Source organism: Amphiprion ocellaris, chromosome 17 (assembly GCF_022539595.1).
Source record: "Amphiprion ocellaris isolate individual 3 ecotype Okinawa chromosome 17, ASM2253959v1, whole genome shotgun sequence".
In the NCBI taxonomy this organism is placed as follows: Eukaryota; Metazoa; Chordata; class Actinopteri; family Pomacentridae; genus Amphiprion; species Amphiprion ocellaris.
In genome coordinates, this window is record NC_072782.1 from 31,873,221 (window position 1) to 31,894,116 (window position 20,896).

At 39.5% G+C, this 20,896-nt stretch overlaps 1 protein-coding gene and 1 long non-coding RNA gene across 2 annotated transcripts; one reads left to right on the forward strand and one right to left on the reverse strand.

Annotated features, from left to right (window-relative positions):
• The first annotated feature begins 7,678 nt into the window (after positions 1-7,678).
• On the forward strand, positions 7,679-10,394 carry lyz (lysozyme). The gene is made up of 4 exons (XM_023263984.3): positions 7,679-7,837; positions 9,263-9,418; positions 10,015-10,093; positions 10,176-10,394. The coding sequence occupies exons 1-4, from the start codon at positions 7,711-7,713 to the stop codon at positions 10,240-10,242; spliced, it is 429 nt and encodes a 142-aa protein (XP_023119752.1). The 5' UTR covers positions 7,679-7,710; the 3' UTR covers positions 10,243-10,394.
• On the reverse strand, positions 9,749-14,897 carry LOC111564428 (uncharacterized). Its single transcript, XR_002745780.3, has 3 exons — positions 14,509-14,897; positions 13,465-13,683; positions 9,749-13,341 (listed from the first exon to the last, which is right to left on the reverse strand). It is a non-coding gene; the product is annotated as an uncharacterized LOC111564428 (long non-coding RNA).
• Between the last annotated feature and the right edge of the window lie 5,999 nt (positions 14,898-20,896).

A 20,896-nucleotide genomic window follows, 5' to 3' on the forward strand; every position in this document is an offset into this window, starting at 1 on the left:
GATTTTGTCAGTTTGGCAAATTTAGGAAAACGTTGGATAATTTTATATCATTTTGGGGGGGGGGGGGGGAGTAATGTCTGAACCAATTTTGAGCCATGTTGGAGGGTAAATCTGTCATTCTTAACAAATTTGGAGCAATTTGGACAAATTTTCAGTTGTTTGGGAAACATTTTGAGTCACAAGAGATCTGAGAACAAATTTTCCTGCAAAATGACAGGAAATTAAAACTTACACCCCATATTCAACCCTAAGACTGTAGCAAACTTTGTTTTTTTGTCAAGTTGCCTTTGGTTTCCTAAAATTGCCCAAAGATTTAGAGGAGCATGGAAACAAACTCTAATAAAGGTTTAAAGTTAAATTAAATGACAGAGTTGATGTTAAAACAGAGAACAGCGTTTTCCTGTGTTTTTCTTTCTTGCAAAACAGCTTCAGTCGAGCCTGTTGGAGTCTTTTACTTGCAGTAACTTGGTTTGTTTTCTGAATTTTCTTGCTAAAATCACCACACAACAGCTTCAACAGTCTTAACCAACGAGTTTCCAGAAAAGAACAAACTCTCGGCCTACTAAGACTCATTCCTCTGTTTTCAGCCTCCTCCTGCTCGTGACGTAAAATCAATCAAACATGTTGTGTTTGAGGATGTTTCTGTTGCTGAAAAGCATCTGGAGGAAGCAGGAGGCTGCTGCAGGATGAACAGGTGTTAGCTGAAGTCTTCTGGTATCTGTGACCCGTATAAAAGAGGCGTTGATGCACAGCTGGAAAATACAAACCATGTTAGCAGCAGAACTGAAGAAGACTCAATCAGAACACGTCACTCCTTATTATCTTGTCGTCTACGGTGTCAACCAACTCTTTTATACTTCACAGCATTAATGTAGGATGTCTGAATTTTCTCCTACGTTCCTCTGCGCCATTCTCCTTCTGTTACTTTGTGACTTTAACCATAAGTTGCCAAGCTAACACGAAGGAAGCAATGGTGAGATGATACTTTCTCTTCGATCAAAAGGATCATTTTCCAGGTACAAGTGGTCAGATTGAGTTTGTGTTGGAAGAACCGAGCTGAGGTGGTTTGAACGTCTGATTTGGAAGCTCCCTGTGTGACTTCTTTTGGATGTTTTAAGTCATGTTCAACAAAGAGGAAATCCTGGACAAATCCCAGAACTTGCAGGAGGGATTATATATCTCACCTGGCCTTGGACTCCTACAAGAAGAACTGGAAATACTACTGGATGCATCTCAGTCCCTGTAATAATTCAGTCTGTGTAATTTCCTTGCAGTTTTTCAGTCATGTTCGACAAGGAAGAGATCCCTAATAGACCCACAACTTGCTGCAGGGATTATATATATCTCATCTGACCTGGGAACACCTTGGGATCCTACTGGAGGAACTGGAAATATCCCTGGATTAAACTCCGTCTTCGTAATTTCCTTGTCATGTTCAACAAAGAGGAGATCCCAGACAAAACCCATAACTAGCAGGAGGGATTATATATCTCATCTGGCCTTGGAATCCTACAAGAGGAACCGGAAATATTGCAGGATGCAACTCAGTCTGTGTAATTTCCTCTGCAGTTTTTCATTCATGTTCAACAAGGAGGAGGTCCAAGATGAAACCCAGAACTCACCAGAGGGATTATATATCTCATCTGGCCTGGGATTGCCTCGGCAACTTACAGGAGGAAATGGAAATATTGCATGATCAACTCAGTACATGTAATTTCCTTTTCAAGTTTTCATTCATGTTCAACTAAGAGGAGATCCAAAACAAAACTGAGAACTTGCTGGAGGGATTAAATAGCTCATCTGGCCTGGGAACGCCTCGGGATCCTTCGGGAGGAACTGGAAATATTGCTGGATGCATTTCAGTCTCCACAAAATTACAATTCTGTTCAACTTTACTGCATTCTCAGTTATGTTTTGTTTGAATCCTAAATACGTCTTTATTCGCATATCAATGTCGCTCCATTTCAGCCAACCAATCATATAGTAGATGGGGCGGGACTTGTCACTATGGTAACCCAGAAAATGGTCTGCATTGGGCAATATTACAAGTTCTGTATTAATGACATGATGAGAAATAACAGAAAATGTCACATTCTTACCTTTAATAGTTTCTGAGATATTATTCAAAGAGACAGCAGAAAGTGGATTTTTCAGAAACATGAAGGTAAAATTTCCCAGACACCATCTTAAATATCCATAGTTCATGATTCAGATAAAAACTGGTGAAAAAATTTGTGAATTTGCTCCAAAATACAGTTTAAAAGCCTCAGATTTGACTTCTATGTGAAATCTCTGTGTTTGTAATGGTGCAACAACTTTCTCTGTTTTAAATGTTTGCTTATCTCACCTTGTTGGACCTCGAAAACCCCAGAAAAAATGCATTCGCTGTGGAGGTAGTGCTACTTGTGTGTACTGTAATTGATTCCCTTTAACTATATAGATGTAAAATCACCTAGCAGAGAAGCAGCAGACGGAGGAAGCTTTAAACAGGCCCACAGGTGTCGTATAGAATCCTAAATAATGCGGCTCTGATTGGAGGACGGGCCGTGGGGATCGGTTTGGACCCGAGGCTGCCTCCACTAATGTTCTGCTTGATCACATATTCACCTGAAACCCTGTGATCGGTCCGGACTTGCGGCTGTTTCCAGGTAGTTTGTGAGTGGAGTTGCTCTCAGGTGTCATGAAGTGAAGCAGCTTGAAACAGAACAATCGATCAGTTTAAAGAATGACTCAGGCTGTTCGGCAGGAACTCTCCCACTTTTTATTTGTTTTAGAAAATGTTTACTTCGTCCCTGAATGATGTCGGCTCACGATCCGGTCTGAACGATGCCGAGTAATGTGATCCAGGAGCGTAATGGATGAAGCTGGAGTGCCTTCTTTATTCTCAGTAATGAGATCTAATCATGATTTATGTCTGTCTGGTGGCAAAGCTTTAAAACATTAGCTCGCTTCATAAAAGTTTTTCAGGTAAATCCTCAGAAACTTTCTCTACTTTAGCAAATTTGCTGAATTTAACTGTCTGGTTATCAGTTTCATATTTGTTCCAGGATGTGTTTAGCCTAGCTTAGCATAAAGACTGGAAGCAGATGGAAACTGCTAGCATTGTTCCATCGTGTGACAACACATTATACTTAAAGCATGTTTGGCAGATCAGTGAGAAACCAGATTTAAAAAGTCTAAATGTAAGCAAGGATGATTTAAGATGGAATGAAATCTGATTACTAAAACCACTAGACTAGTGATTGAGGCCACCAAGACACCTATGACTCCTCCTGAAGGAGTTAAAACTGAGGAAACCTGCCAGAAAAACCTTGGTAAACAGTAAATTACTGTAATATTGGGAAGCCATAAAAACTGTGAAAATAATGTCAAAAATCTGTAAAATGGCAGCTTTTTTTTTTTAGCTAATTTAAAAACATCCACACAAATTACCATTTATAAAAATAGATTTGTCTCATGTAGATGTATTTTCCATTTGTGACCATTTTTTGGTCAACACGTATAGTTATATATTTTTTCTGCGATATTACAATAATGGTGTTTTTTGCTGAATTAAATGTTGTGATTCATAAAATGACAGCTAAAAACTTGTAAAGTTCCACAGTGACGCCTCTATTTATGTGATGAGACTTGTTGTAGGAACAAACATCAGAATGATATTAGATGAACTGGATCAGACAGAAATGTGATAAATCTGTTGCGACGCTACAGCAGAAGTTCAACGTCGATCTGTGAAAAAAAGCGCAGAAATCCACAGCTCCTCCATCATTGTTTACACTGTTTTCTACGTCTCCTCGGGCTCCTCTCTCTTCTATCTCCGACCCAGATGGATCCATTCTCGTCTCCGAGCAGATTAATTGATCCGACTGCCTTCAACTCGGCCGCTTGATTAATTGCATTCTCTGCCGGTGTTTCTGCTCTGAGATGAGACAGTGAGCGAGGGGAGCAGGCGAGGGCGTTTTGATGAAGAACAGTCTGAAAACACAAAGTGCAGCCAGAGAATGGGGAAAGTTGGTGCAGTAAATGGAGTTCAGGAACTCCATTATGACTGTGATTACAACGGCGTATGATAAAACGTCCCTGAATGGAAGCGGCGCTGACAGGCAGCTCCCGTTCTTTCTGTTTAACTTTGGAACTTTGTGTTGAGCGCCGGCGTCATTAGAGGGAGCAGGAAAATGAGCAGCGTGACTCGTGAGGAGGAAACAAATCGACGGAAGGAGAATAGTGATGAGGAGCTGCTCTTAAAGTCTTGAAGTCGAAAATGTTTCTAGTGGATGTTTGTCTCCAGTCCTGTTGGAGATATTCGTAGACAGGATCTAAAGGTGAACATCTGGTTTGCACCCCCGTTGTTTGCAGACGATGCGGTTCTGTTGGCAAAGGAGGTGAGGGAGCCTGGTGGTTGGACTTCACCAGCATCACCAGAACCGTGGTTCTGATGCCGGTACATTGGACTGGTTCTGGACTTTCTTGGGACTGGTTTATGTTTGGTTCCGGTCTTGGTTCTCCTGGTTTTGTATGTGATTCAAAGTTGGTTTAAGATTTATTTTACTCTGGATCTGGTCCTGGATGAGGACTGGTTTCAGACGGTCTAGGGCGGGTCTTGGACTTTTTTAAGTAGTAGTTTAGGTTTAGTTGTGGTCCCAGTTTTGTACTGGTTTTTGACTTTTTCAGGACTGGTTTCAGACTGTATTCTGACTGGTTCTGAACATTTTTTTGGACTGGTTTAGGTTTGATTTTGGTCCTGGTTTTGGACTTTTTAAGGACTGGTTTCAGAACACCAAACCTACCGTCAAGCATGGGGGTGGCAGTATCATGCTCTGTGGAACTGGAGCTTTATACAAAGTAAATGGAATAATGAAGAAGGAGGATCACCTCCACATTCTTCAGGAAAACCTAAAACCATCAGCAGAAGGTTGATCTTGGACACAGTTGGATGTTTCAATAAGATAATGAGCCCAAACACACATCAGACGCGGTAAAGAAATGGTTCCATCAGGCTGGAATGAAGGTTCTAGACTGGTCTCCCCAAAGTCCTGACTTAAACCCATCATGAACCTGTGGACTGATGGAGAAACAAGTCTGAGTTAAAAAGACAGCAAATTTAGTTGAACTGCACCAATTCTGTCCAGAGGAGTCAAAGATGAACCAGAGGATTGAAACCAAAGAACCAAACTGAGGTGGAAATGGACAAATTTAACCCAGACCATGATACTACCACCACCATGCATTTCTGTTTGTATATTTATGATCCAGCAAATTGTGTCATATTTCCAGAAGACCTTTAATAAATCTATGAAAGAACCAAAATATATGATTGTGTTTTTGTGACAAAGATTCATGAGTTTCAATGAGTCCATCATAGAAAATCCAGAGTTATAGGAGTCATTGGAGACTCAAGGCTGACATGGTATTTATGGTCTTTATAAGTGGATGGAAACTTTAGTCTACAACTGTAGCTGCACTTCCTTTAATGTACACTAAAAGTCACTCCAAGAAAACTGTGCTGAAGCACCAAAGGAAATCCCCAAACTGCTCTCCAAAAACCCAAAGTCAACAAAAACTCTTACACAAGTTCATCTCTCTGGAGGTCATCGACCATCAAGTGGGTCTGAGAGAGATTTTTCAAACAAGTGTTCCATTCAGGAGATACTAAAGGATACGGTTGGATTATTTTAATTCTTAAAATTCTTAATTCTTAAAATAATAAAAACTCCCCCAGAGACTAAAGCCAACAGTTTATTTCACCTGATAGCTGTAGTTTCAGTTTGACGTGGCTCTTTGCCAGACCACTGAAGGCAGAATGAGTTCAAATCAGATTCCTGCAGAGCAGAAATCAGTGCTGCTGCTTCGTGGTTTTATCATCTTCCTTCAGCGTGCAGTTTGTTTTGACTGTGGGCCAGTTTAAACATTATGAAAGAATGTTGTTTCCCCAAATCATTGGGAGTCTCAGCTTTCAACAGCAGCTTTGTGTTAAGATAAGTTTTATCTTAATACAACCTGAAAGAACAGCAAGCTAATTCATCAAACAGCGTTCTGTCAACGCCTCAGTACATGCATAATAAATCCTTTAGATTTAGCACAAACAATGATCAGTTGGTGGTTTTTAGACTGATTTCCAACAATTAAAACTTTGCTGCAAAGTGATTATGTTACAGTGCAAACAATTAGCACCAAGTCATTAATTATGTCAATATGTATACTTAAACCAGAGTCAGACTGTTAAATGTTGACCTAATGAAGACAGTTCATGCTAATTTAGTTGTCAGTGCAGTCATGAGGATGCTGTAGATATTAAAATAGATAAATGTACACAACCTGGCCACAAGTATGTGGACACCTGAATGTCTCTGTTCATTATGATTACTATAGAGTGGACCCAAAAGTGTCCACATACTTTTGTCACATCTTCTTTTCTAAATCCTCTAATTGAAAAAAAGACAAAAACATTTTATGTCCACAAGTATGTTGATGAGTGATGTTTAAATGTAATACAATATGGTGACAGGTGTCCAAGATCCAGTGGCACATTAACAAAAAGGTGTTGATTTTTGTTCATGTGCCCAAAGCTGGCATCAACGCTTTCACGTTTCAACTCCCCCATAATCAGAGATTATTTGATCAACTTGTCCGATATTACAGATCCTGAATCAATGACATGATGAGAAATAACAGAGAAAATTTCAGGCTTTTATCTTTGTAGTTCTTCAGATATTGTTCAAACAGCCTCAAATTTCAATAAAACCTGCTGAAAGTGGGTCAATGGGAAGATTTTAATACAAATATCTCAGCAAATCTTTGATATATTGACCTAAATTTTAAGCTTAATTTTACAGCCATCCTTATAAATATCTATATTTTATGGCATATCATTTTCAGGCAAATCAGAGATGGTTGAGGAGACATTTTGATCCTTTTGTTGGTGAGTTTGTGTGAGGTATGGGAGTGTTGGTGAAGCTAATACAGTAAATTCGATAAAATGTCTTGAACTGAGCCAAGAAAAAAGAGGATAAACCTGAAGATTTTGTGAAACTTACCTCAACCAGGATCCAACAAAGATGAAGACATCTGAGCAGACTCCAATAGTCAGTTTTTTTAAAAGTAATTTCACAAATATCTATACAAATATCAGTATTTTATGCTATTACAATTCAGGCAAATCAAAGATGGTGGAGTAGAAATTCTTAGAAGAAATGTGATTTTTTGAGATGAAATTACCCAAATAATTTTGTTTCTTACATTTCCCACTTAGATATGCCTTTTTTAAGGCAGCAAAATCAAAATCCTGTCCCCATTCTGTACAAAAGTGAAAGTAAAAGCATTCAGTGATGCCATGGCAACATTTGTTTTGGTGAAAGTCAACAGAAAACAGTTTGTTTTCAGAGAAAACTCCACAGAGCAGCTTTAAGTCTGTTTTTACTGACAGTCTTTAACTAAAAACTCTCAGTCACAGCTGCTACATGAGTTTTTTTTTTTTTTTTATTTACTGCTAGCTTTTCTTTCTTTTATCGCCTTTCACTGGAGATAATTTTGTGCAGGAGCTTCAGCTGAGCTTCAACCTTCACATCAGATTGTATAATGAGGTCGATAACGCACTCAGAGTCCAAACTGTCAAACAAGTTTCGTCATCTTAGTTTAAACTGGACAATGTTCAAGGAAAACAAGCAGGAAATAAAAGCAGACGCAGAAACGTTCAGCCCAGCAGAGATCATCATGAGGACTCTGGTGGTTTTGTTCTTGGTGGCCGTGACCAGCGCTGAAGCCCTGGAGCGCTGTGCATGGGCCCGGACACTGAGGGATGCTGGGATGGATGGTTACCGTGGCATCAGCCTGGCCAACTGTGAGTAGCAGCCACCAAACAGCAGAATTTACATGTATTTTTAGTATTTTAAGCAACAAAACAACCAGATAAACGAACACTAAAGAAAGATTAGCAGACAAAAGAATTGGAAATCTCAGTTTGTTTAAGTTTCAGGTTTAAACCAATCGTTGATTTCCATTTATTTCATTGAGGATTAACTTTTTTTTCAGTTCTTGCAGGAAAAGTTTGTAATTTTCAAAAATGCGATAATTTTCTCACTTTCTTGGCCATAATCAGATAAGATGTTTGATCCCACTGACAGGTTTTCATGCTAAATATGAAGCTAACAGCTAACCTGGTCCATGCAACTAATGGATGCTCCAACCAAGAACTAGTCTGACACTCAACTCCACACAAAAGCATTGCAACTAAACTGCACTTAAAGGGAATTTTGTTGGAAAATCAACTTTGTTTGTGAGCTGTGACTTGTTGGTGCCGGTTTGAAAGAGTGACCAAGTCCGAATTTGGAGTTTGGAGGCTTAAACTAGCAAACGGTTAGCAGTTATTCGACTCATGATTAAGTTTTAACTTTCAGCTTTCACTCTCATTCTGGTTCAGCTTAAGAAAATATCACACTTTGTTGGACATTTTGACTTGTTAGAAGCTTGGTTAAGATTTGGGACCAAAATTATTTGGCTTGAGTTCAGAAAAAGTCCTGGTTTGAGTTAAAATTCAACTCTTTCGTTCTATGTTTGAAGCGTCTCCATTTTCTAACACAATTGGATAGTAGTAAAAAAAATATGGTAAAAATACATAGAATAGAAACATATTCTTCAAAAACAGCAGAATTTTGTGATGACTGATTTGTCCTGCAATCCTGCCTCCCTGCAATCAAGGGCTGGATTGCAGGTATTTTCTTACAACTGACTACAAATAATGATTATTGGTCTCGACCACATCTAATATATGATTGTTTGACTGAAAATGAGTGACAGTGATGCAGTAAAATAAATACCAAAGATATGTTGATTAGAAACTAGTAGAAAATGAGTACTTGTGATACGTTTATAACAAACACACGTTACTTTCCAAACGTAACTGAGAATGCAGTTTGGTTGTGTAGGAACGTAAATTTGTGAAGACTGGGTTGGAAACTGGACACTTTGATGCAGATAAAACATGTTAATTAGTAGGATTCAGAGGTGTCAGCAGGTATAATTACTGCACTACTGCACACCTCGTTTCCAGAATTTGTGCTAAGCTAAGTGGGACTTTCCACAAAATAAAGATTAGTTCACATTCACAGGAAGAAAAAATCTCAAGTTTCAAGGATGTTAAACTTCATCCAGAGCCTTTTTTTGACAGATGGACTGTTATCACATGGGTTTTGACCTGTCAGACGAAGGTTTTTTGTGAGTTTTGATACCTGGTGTTGGGTTTTCAGGTGTTTTTTCTGTCCTGCAGGGGTTTGTCTGACCCAGTGGGAGTCACACTTCAACACCGGCGCCATAAACCACAACAGAGACGGATCCACCGACTACGGCATCTTTCAGATCAACAGTCGCTGGTGGTGCACCGATGGATCACGTTCCGCCAACGGATGCAACATCCGGTGCAGCGGTCAGTGAGGAACCATAAATTCTGGGATATTTCCTCCCATATTCATGAAGGTTAAACCTCCTACTGAGCTTTAGAGCTGCTATAGTGACATTATCGTCTCTCTAGTAGTTTTCAAATCCGTTCTAACCAACAGATCCAATGCCAATGAGCTGGTGGAGACCAAAATATAGTGTGAAAAGACTAACCTTACCTACAACTTCTAATAATGTTTTTAAGAAAACATTTCAATCTAATGTTCAAAGAACGTTTGAAGGATATTTATTGTTTCAAATAAAGTTCCTAGGAGGCTAAAAGTGAACTAAGACAGAATGTTTTAACATTCAGAGGATGTTTTGGATAATGTCGTCAGATTGTGATAAAAGAAAAAAAAACAACAGTACTTGTTTTCTCTACTTGTTTAGCAAAACCTTTAACTGTGAATATGTGGTACAGCAATTTACATAAAAGCACTTCTGTAAATGCAGTTTGTTCACAACACTGAGCTACAATTACGGAGCTTCTGAGAGGCTTTTTAAAAAATGTTTTTTCTAATTTTACTGTACTTTGCGGTCCAACGTTTAAATGCACAGTCTTTTATTTCCACTGTTTGTTCGCAGAGCTTCTGACTGATAACGTTGGCTTAGCAATCAACTGCGCCAAACGCATCGTCAGAGATCCCCAAGGCATCAAAGCCTGGTAAGAAAACGTGACACGACTGAATGAATTCACTGAATTAACCTTCACATGTGGAGAGTAATGTCCTGGTGTCTGGTTTCAGGGTGGCCTGGAAAGATCACTGTCAGAACCGTGATGTGAGTTCATACATAGCCGGATGTGGACTTTAGCCAATCAAAATGATGGTGTCATCGGCATAGTGAAGTTTTCCATCTTCAGCTGCAGAGATCTGAGACATTTCTACTGTTTCTGTGTTGGATCTGACAGAAATAGAGCATGCAGAGTTACTGAAACTAAAAAATAAAGTCAAATAAAGTCTTTACTTTCAGTGTTTTTGCTTTTAAGAGAACCAATCAGCGAGGAGAAATGTGTTGACTTCAGCTCGTATTTGTTGTCATAAATGAAATGTTCATTGGCACCAAATGTTGACAGTTTGGTCAGCAGTAAGAACCAGAGCCATGAGTAGCTGACCTTTACTACAACACTCCTACATCCTGTAGCTGTTACATCAATAGATTGCTAAACATCAAACCATATTTCAAAAATAACTGTGAAACATGCTATTAGGGTGTAACTTATTGTGCAAACTTGGATTCTATGTGCTAAATTCATTATATTTTGACACCAAAACCAAGCAAATAACTCTACAAGTTCATGCTGCGTGATGATATATTGGGTTGCATGATCAAAAATGGTGGCCATCTTGAAACCTTTAAGAAAATTCATATGTTTTAAGGTTATTTTATGAAAACTCACCTCAATGTTGGACACAGAGACCAACGTCAAGGCCTGTATGATAAAATTAACAATTCCTTTCATATTTGCTGTTATCTGCTGCAGTATTTGAGCTACAGGTGGTTGGAAGATAGAATTTTTAAAGGGGTTTTCAAATGGCTGCCATTTTTGATAAGCAATTCCATATATTTTCAGAGATAGAGTGATTTGCTTGGTTTTTTGGATTTGGAAATTAGCACATAGAACTCACATTTCCTTGTTCTAACACAACGACTTACACTTTAACAGCGTGTTTTGCACAATTTTTTTAGTTGCGTCAGCTGAAGGGTCTTTGTAGTTCCTTTACAGCTTGGGCCTTTAAAGCACCAAAACTGGCTCATGTGTTCACCGATGGATGAGTTTTTTTTTTGTAAATAACGTTAGCCACACAATTTTTTTAAAGGCTCTTCAAGATGGTCACCATTTTTGACATGCTGTCCTGATCTTGTAGAGCAATTTGCTTGGTTATTTGGTCAAAATATCTGTAATTTAGCATGTAGAAGCCAACATTTCCATCTTCCAGCACATCAACTTACACCTTAATAGCATGTTTTCCACTTCTTTTGAGCTGCATCTGTTGAAGGGTCCATGTGGTCCTTTCAAGACTTGGGCAGATAAAGAATTTACATCACATGGATCCTTGTGAACACTTGTGTCAAGACCATGACAGTCAGTACAGACCTTTTATCCACCATTCATGTCCAACATTGGGTTACTTTTTGTGAAATAGCATTAGCCACACAAACTTTCAAAAAGGCTTTCCAGATGGCCACCAATGTTGATCATGTAATCCAATATATTGTCACAAAACATGAACTTGTAGAGTGATTTGCTTGGTTCTGGGGTCAAAATATCTGGAATTTAGCATGTAGAGTCCAAATTTACACGTTCTAACACAACTTACACCTTAATAGCATGTTATGCACATTTTATATGCTAAAGGGTCCATGTGGTTCCTTAAAAACTTGGGCCTTTAAAACACCAACACTGGCCCATGTGTTCAGCGATTGGTGATTTTTAGTGAAATAACGTTAGCCACACAAAGTTTGAAAGGATTTTCAAGATTGTCGCCATTTTTGACATGCAGTCTTGATCGTTTAGAGCAATTTGCTTGGTTTTGGGGTCAAAATATCTGGAATTTAGCACGTAGAACCCAAAATTTCCATCTTCCCACGCAATAACTTACTCTTTAATAGCATGTTTTGCACATGTTTGAGCTGCATCTGCTGAAGGGTCCATGTGGTTCCATTAAAACTTGGCCAGATAATAATTTTCATGGACCTTGGTGGACGCAGAAAGCATGACTTGGCCTTTAGAGTGGCCAGCGGCTGACGATGATTTCCTCCTCTTGTACCCGACAGTGTAACAGCGTCCCTGCTGGGTTGTATTCTCTGGTCGTCCTTTTACTGCCGTACATCTGAGATCAAGCTGTGATGACTTTGAAGACTCGTCTTCAGCGTCTCATTTCACATTACAGAACAGATCACTTGTTCCACGTCCAACCAATCAAACCTGGTACATTTCCATGGTTACCTGCTGATGTTTGGCAGAAACTCTTGAAGCTTTAGTTTAATGCTTGAATGTCATTTTTGCAGCTGAAACTGGCCATCACAGAGTTTGCTACTGATCTGTTATTCTACAGGTTTACCCTTTTTTGTTGTTAGTTTCCACATATTATCTGGTACAATCACTGGAAAAAAAATATTAATTTACATCTACATTTATTTATAAAATGTCACTGGCCAAACCTATAAATAATGTCCACATCCAAAGTCATGTGATTTGTTCTTCTACAACCTATGAGCATAAAATTATACAGCTTTACTGTATTTAAATCAGAAATTAGTTTTTATGACCCAGTGACTTTATGACTCACAATTTTAACTCCTTCAGAGGAGTCATAGGAGTCTTGGTGGCCTCCCTCTCTAGTCTCTCAGTTCTTGAGGACGTCCTGCTCCAGTCAGATTTATTCATGTTCCATCTTCCTTGCTTTCCATAATGATGGATTTAACTGGACTCCAGAAGATCTTCAGGACCTTGGAAATGTTCTCATAACGTCCTGACTGATGCTTTTCAACAAGCTTTTCTCTGAGTTTCTTGGATTATTCCTTTTGTTATCATTGTGGTTATATTAATATACTGTTGTCATCTTTTTTCACTTTGACATGAAATATTTTTTGCAAACTCCTGTCAAAAAGTCCAGTTATACGGTCTGTGATTCAGTGCTGAGAAGCAGTAAAAGGAGAAAGCTTCCAGGGTTGTGAATTCGTTTAATATGAGCTGTATTAAGGTGAACCTGACTCTGCATTTAAAGATGGTGCCCAGTTCTTCCATATGAAAGTTGCTCAGTGGTGCATACACTGAAAAATTACCTGCGACTCCTGCTTCTATATTTTGTCGTTTAGATGATGAGCATGGTGTCGCTTTCCTGTTGAGTTGGATCAGAGTGACGCCTCTGGCTCTCCTCCTGGACCAACCAGCTGACTCACCTCTGGCTAAACATGGGATAAAATAACACAAATATACGACTCGTCTGGATGTTATCCAACCAAATGGGTCAAATTCTGATTAAAACACTAATTTCAGTTAGTTTATGATGGTAAGAAAAACAGATTTACCAGTTTAAACATTTGAAGGCGTTGCTAGATGAAGCGTCGTCAGTCGTGTTGAGGGTCTGCAGTGGTTTGAATGGTCACCTGTTGGGCTGTTGGCAGGTTTTGGTCTAATCTTAGCCATCCAGCATTGGTTACCATGGCGATCGAGCCTGGCGAAAAGTGATCCAGCTTCTTGAAGTGATTGGAGGTGATTCCAAATGCCTATTTCCATGTGATTGTCGCCTTTGAAGGTAAAAAGCATCAAAGTTAAGATAATTGTGGTGTAAATGTCATGAACACAGAGAAGAAGATAACCTGAATTAAGTCCAAACATAACTGGATAACTCCCAGATTCCACTGTTTTAGAGCTAATGACCAACTTTTTCCTGCTGTTTGCTGCTTCATTTAGACCAGGGGTGTGAAACATGTGGCCCGTGGGCCAAAAGCGGTCCTCCAGAGTGTCCAATCTGGTCCTCAAAGTGTAATAATTCCAGAGAAGACATTAACTGCAGATTGTAAATTAGTAAAACTATAAATTTAAAATAATTTCTAGACCATGACAAGTTGTTTTGATCATAAAGTAAAATACTAGATTTTTCATTGTTCTTTTGTTGTTTTGTCTCATTTTTGTAATATTTTGTCTTGTTTTTGTTGTCAAGTGTTCTCCCACTTTCAATGACGTGTGAATATCTTTACTTTTTAAACTATTTTTATACTTTTAATTCATATTTTTAAAATTATTTATAGTGCATAAAGTGACTTTTAAAGTGCATTCCGTTCCAGATCCAATAAATAAACAAATAGAATAAAGTGCATAGTACAAACCCACCATTACAAACAGAATGAATTAACTGGTTTTTAACCTTAGCTGGAAAACCTCTAATAAGCACCAATTAGCCTGCAATCTTATTTTCAACTGAGCAATTACAAACACACAGCAGTTATCGGCATACAGACATAAGAAAGTTAACAACCCGCCGCTCCGTGGCTAATGCTACTGCTAATGCTAAAGCTAACACGTTCTGCAGGTTAAACAGTCTCCCAGATCTTTCATGGTTCTGCTCTTACCGGCTGCTACCTGGATTTCTGTAGATGAAGCAGTCCTGCACAGTTTCCCGCAGATCCTCACGCTCACAGCCACTTTATTTATTTGAGGAGCTCATTCATTCTCCTTCCTCCTCAGTGCTGCGTGTGTCCCTTTTTATGCCGCAGGTAGGAAACCTGCAGCTGCAGATTGGTTCCGCCCCAGCTGAGTGGAGCGCCTGTGTGAATGCTTCTTCTTTCTATCAGACTTCAGCTTCTTCTTTCTATCAGACTTCAGCTTCTTCTTTCTATCAGACTTCAGCTTCTTCTTTCTATCAGACTTCAGCTTCTTCTTTCTATCAGACTTCAGCTTCTTCTTTCTATCAGACTTCAGCTTCTTCTTTCTATCAGATTTCAGCTTCTTTCTGTCAGATTTCAGCTTCTTCTTTCTATCAGATTTCAGCTTCTTCTTTCTATCAGATTTCAGCTTCTCCTAGTTTGATTTGACATTTGGTTATTTTTTGTCTCTTTTTGTCTGACTTTTGTCATTTTGATCATAAAGTAAAATACTATATGGCTAATTGTTGTTTTGTCATTTTGTGTCTCGTTTTTATAATATTTTGCTGTAATTTGTCTGACTTTTGTCGTTCGTCTCATGTTTTTTGTCATTTTGTGTTTCCTTGTTGTCTCGCTTGTGTTTGTCTCATTTTTGTCATTTTGTGTTTTGCTTCATTCATTTTGTGTTTCGTTTTTGTTTGTCCATTTTTTTGTCACTTTATGACTGTTTTGCCTCATTTTTTGTCATTTTGTTTCTCGCTTTTGTAATGTTATGTCTCGTTTTTGTTTTTTGCCTAATTTTTGTAATTTCTGGTCTTGCTTTTGTCATTTTTGGTCTCTTTGTCTAATTTGTGCAATTTTTTGTCTTGTATTTGTCCATTTTTTTGTCACTTTATCATTTTTCTGTCAAATTTTCTTTCTGTTTGTTTTGTTTCGTGCCGTTTGTCTCATTTTTGGTTGTTTTGTTTCTTGTTTTTGTTGTTTTTATGTCTCTTTTTTGTAATATTTTGCCTTGTTTGGAGGGGGTTTTTTTGGTCTTATTTAAATTAAAATCCTCTACGGTTCAGTTCCAGATGACTAATGTTGTGTTCCTTTGTAGACACTCTGTGATCTGTAAATGTGTAAATAAGAAATTGAGGCTGAATGTTGTTGAAATTGAATGTATTTTTCTTAAGAAATTTCAGTTTGTTCCTGATGGTTTGTAAAAAGATAATTCATTAACCTTCCTGTCATCCTGCGGGTCAAAATTGACTCGTTATAAAGTTTGAAAATGTGAGAAAAATGTATTTTCACAGTAAAAATTCTGATGTCCACATTTTCAACATTTTTGGGAAATTTCTGAACATTTTTTGATGGAAAATACAGAAATGTTAAAAAAAAAATGTTTCTTAAGAATATTCGCATAAAAATCAACCAAAACCCAGCGAATTTCGCTGGATTTTGGTTGATTTTTATGTGAATGTTCTTAAAGAAAATATCAGAAGTTTTACTGATATATATGGAATCACTTTAGATATTTTTAGGATTTTTTTGGAACATTTTTACTCATTTTTTTAAAATATTATTGAATTTTGGGGATTTTTTTAAATAAATTTTTTAAGGAAACACTATTTTTTTGTGTCCCTAAATGAGGACAGCAGGAGGGTTAAATAGGAGCATTTTCAGAATGTACTTTTTTGCTCTAAAACAAATGAAACAAGTGGAGTTATGGTTATTTATTGGTAATTTTGTTGTGATTTTTCTGGTCACTGGACATCAAACTGGGCTGAATGTGGAACCTGAACTAAGTCGAGTTGAACGCCTCTGGTTTAGAATCGTCCAACATCTGTTTCCTGTTGAATCGATGCAACAAGAGCAGCAGGACTCATTTAAAACGGGAACAAAAGAAGCTAAAACCAGCGACAGCCGCCCAACATTTGTGTGTTTTTCTCCGCCCACAGAGCATCTGATGCGTTGTTAATATGAATATTCATTAGAGCGGCTTTAAGGACGGGGTTAGGGGTGAGAGAATCCATTATCTCAGTCCAAACACGAGCGTGGCTGTTTGTGTAATCATAATTTGTCCCGGTTATTTCTGGATGTCACATCTGATTGGTTCCATCACAACAAACAGCCCAACTGTACTTTATGGAAAAGCAAATGAGCAGCAGTCTGATGATGGAGCAGCTTCAGGGGGGTTTCTCTTTTTCCTTTCTGGGAACCAAAACGGTGATTTATCAGTTAATTAAATACAGATTTGGCTTTTTGAGTTCAGTCGGTCTAAAAATAATTTCAGTTCCAAAAAAGACTTTCACAACAAACAAGCCAAAGGAGAATTAGTTCACTTAAAAACTGATGGAAAGCTGTTTGTTTTCAGCAAAACAGAGGAATGGCCTCAATAAAATGTTGATTGGTTCAGTTATTGCAACTTTTTGATTCCATTTAGGTGAATGTGAAGCAGATGTAGAGTGGATTCCATTCAGCTGTGATGACTGCAGGGATTCATCTGTAGTTATTCTTCATATTCATGGTTTCACTGTGTTCCTCTTATTTTAAGCTTTAAATTATCATTTGTTTTCCATCAATCTCCACTGAATAACCCGGAATGTCAAAGAGGAAACAGGTTGAGATTCTTCTTCCAGGACTTTGTAGAATCCACGTTTGTCTTGGTTAAATGTCTGCTTGCTTTATTTGCTGTGTTTGGACAGTTTATTCCATTCTAGCTGGCAGATCCTCAGAGTGAAAGATTTCCATGTGTGGTTGACGGTTGCTGGAAATGGCAGCAGAAATGTGACACGTTGAAAAGTGTTTCTTATTTACATAAAACTGTTTATTTCAGAGAAAAAGGGAAAATATTTATGTGAATTTCAGCAGAACTGAGTACAGAAGAAACTGGACTGAAGAACGTTGAATACAGGAGGTGGTACTCTAGGAGGAGTCATAGGAGTCTTGGTGGCCTCCTTCACTAGTCTCTTTCTAGTAACTCCTTCAGAGGAGTCATAGGAGTCTTGGTGGCCTCCTTCACTAGTCTCTTTCTAGTAACTCCTTCAGAGGAGTCATAGGAGTCTTGGTGGCCTCCTTCACTAGTCTCTTTCTAGTAACTCCTTCAGAGGAGTCATAGGAGTCTTGGTGGCCTCCTTCACTAGACTCTTCCTAGTAACTTCTTCAGAGACCTTTAGTGTTTTTACAGGGTTTTTTTTAGAGTGCATTCATTGTCGTCTCCCTGACTTCATGAGTCTTATTACATTTTAAATTTCTTATCCGTGGAGCTCCAGGTTGTTTATTTGGCCTGCGAGTCGTGGAGCTGGAACTGACGGAATTCGGGGATGTTTTTGTCAGGTGGAAACTTTAATCAAACAGCCACGGGCCTAATGGGTGAAGCTCAGAGGAAAAAACATAATCACAGTTAGAAGTGAAGCAAATATGAGTAAGCAGAATAAATATGTGCATTAAAATGAGGCAGCAGGACTGAGCCGTCTTATCTAAACTTCTCACCAGCCTTTATTTCACATTCAGGCCTGAGACACACCTGAGAAATACGTCTTCTCCTTCACAGTTTGAACGTCCTTCTAAAACCCACCGGAGTCAGGCTGATTGGAAAGGTCATCGGTGTTCTACACACTGCAGAACGTTAAAAAAACATTCCTCCACGCTGTGAAAAACCTCCTGCTGCCTCTGAGGTTTGTGGTCACTCAGCCAATCAGTACAGTTCAGCAGAAAAACACATCTCAGAGCACCAGAACCACCTTTCCAGTCGAGGTTATTCAAAGGCTGTTGAAAACCATCAGTCAGGACGTTACAAGAACATTTCCAAGTTCCTGAAGATCTCCTGGAGTCCAGTTAAATCCATCATTAAGAAATGGAAGGAAGATGAAACATGAATAAATCTGACTAGAGCAGGACGTCCTCAAGAACTGAGAGACTAGAGAGGGAGGCCACCAAGACTCCTATGACTCCTCTGAAGGAGTTCCAGCTTCAGACTGTTCATCCAACAACTGTTGTCTGTTCTTCACCAGTCAAAGCTTTATGGAGACAAAGAGAAAGACTCTGTTGGAAAAAGCTCCAATTAAATCTGGACTAGAGTTCACCAGAAGACGTGGAGATTCTGAAGACACCTGGAAGAAGGTTCTTTGGTCTGAGGAGACCAGGATGGAGCTTTATGACCATCAGACTAGATGATATGTTTGGTGGACACTAAACACTGAAGATCATCAGAAACGCACCATCCCCATTATGAAGCATGGTGGTGGCAGCATCATGATGTGAAGCATGGAGGTGGCAGCATCATGATGTGAAGCATGGTGGTGGCAGCATCATGATGTGAAGCATGGTGGTGGCAGCATCATGATATGAAGCATGGAGGTGGCAGCATCATGATGTGAAGCATGGAGGTGGCAGCATCATGATGTGAAGCATGGAGGTGGCAGCATCATCATGAAGCACGGTGATGGAAGCATCATGACTAGAAGGTCTGTTTTCCATCCAGACGATGAGTCGAAGCAAACAGACAAAGATCCTCAGAAATGGTTTGAAGACAATAAGGAGGAAGTTCAGAGTCCAGACCTCAATCCAGCTGAGGATAAATGGAAGAAAAGTCATTTTAATCCTTTAAAATGAAACCGTTCAGGAACCCTGTGGTTGGAGGTAAAAGCAGGTTTTTAGATTTTTATATACAGTTTGGGGAAGATTGAACATGATGATTCTCTCTGCACTTTAGAAGCTTTTTCTCGCCTCCAGAACGTTTCTTCCTGCATTCAGCTTTATCTCTTCCAAGCTTTAATATTCACATATGTGCTTTCCAGGGTCACTCTGCTCCTGCAGCAGAATTCTCATTACTGCTCATATTCTTCGAGAGCCGCCCTCAACGCCAGTCTTTTCTTCTGTCGCTGTAAACGGCCGAGCTGTAAGTGGCTCTGAATGGACGGAGAGTCTGGAACATCTGGAGGCCGTTAGAGCGGCACATTAACACACACCGACTGGCAGCGACACGTCCGAGGTTGTAAATACGAGCTTCGAGTGTCATCAGCGGCGGTGGCTTCATGTCTCCGGTTTAACCTCCGCAGGCTGTTTCTGATGCAGAGCACGAACAGAGCCACTGGTACAGGATGGAAACAGGAATCCCTGGACGAGAGGCTCAGCGAGAGAGACGAGCATCTGGCACCCAGGCAGGATTTAAATGTGTGGCTGCAGTGATCAGAAACTGGCATCATAGAGCCATTAGCAGATGCAAATGAGGGCAGAGCTGGCAGGGCTGCTTTGTCTTTAACACAGCAGCAAACACATACAGTGGAACATCTGGACTGGAAAACACTCCGAGCCAAGATTCATCAGAACAAACAACACGCTGCTGATTTCACTCAGAGCAGAATCTGAAGCTGCAAAGAAAGTTTAATCTGTGCTGGAAGAAAAGGTCACAGGATTATTAATATTTAAAGGACTCATCCTCTGGGGAGCAGGAGGAGGGGAAGAAGAAGCATGGTGGTGGCAGCATCATGATGTGAAGCACGGTGGTGGCATCATCATGGTGTGAAGCACGGTGGTGGCATCATCATGGTGTGAAGCATGGTGGTGGCAGCATCATAATGTGAAGCACGGTGGTGGCAGCATCATGGTGTGAAGCACGGTGGTGGCAGCATCATGATGTGAAGCACGGTGGTGGCAGCATCATGATGTGAAGCACATGGTGGCAGCATCATGATGTGAAGCACGGTGGTGGCAGCATCATGGTGTGAAGCACGGTGGTGGCAGCATCATGGTGTGAAGCACGGTGGTGGCAGCATCATGGTGTGAAGCACGGTGGTGGCATCATCATGATGTGAAGCACGGTGGTGGCAGCATCATGATGTGAAGCACGGTGGTGGCAGCATCATGATGTGAAGCACGGTGGTGGCAGCATCATGATGTGAAGCACGGTGGTGGCAGCATCATGATGTGAAGCACGGTGGTGGCAGCATCATGATGTGAAACACGGTGGTGAATACTAGCTTGTAATGCTTTCGAGGAGTCATGGGTGTCTTGGTGGCCTCCTCACTAGTCTCTGTTTTGTTGTTACGTTGTAGTTCATGATGCGTGGTGTTAGCCACGACCACAAAAAAAACCACAAAATGACCAAAAAGGGACAACAACGAAACACAAAATACACAAAACTACAACAAAAAAACCTCAAAAGACCACAAAAACACAAAAAAGCACAAAATAACCACAAAAAACACAAAAAAACACATAACCACCAAATGACACAAAATGACCACAAAACAACCACAAAACACAAAACCACAAAAAGACCACAAAATGACACAAAATGACCACAAAAAACCCACAAAATGACCATTAAAACAAACACAAAAAATGTACAAAATGACCGCAAAAAACACAAAACCGCAAAAAACACAAAACA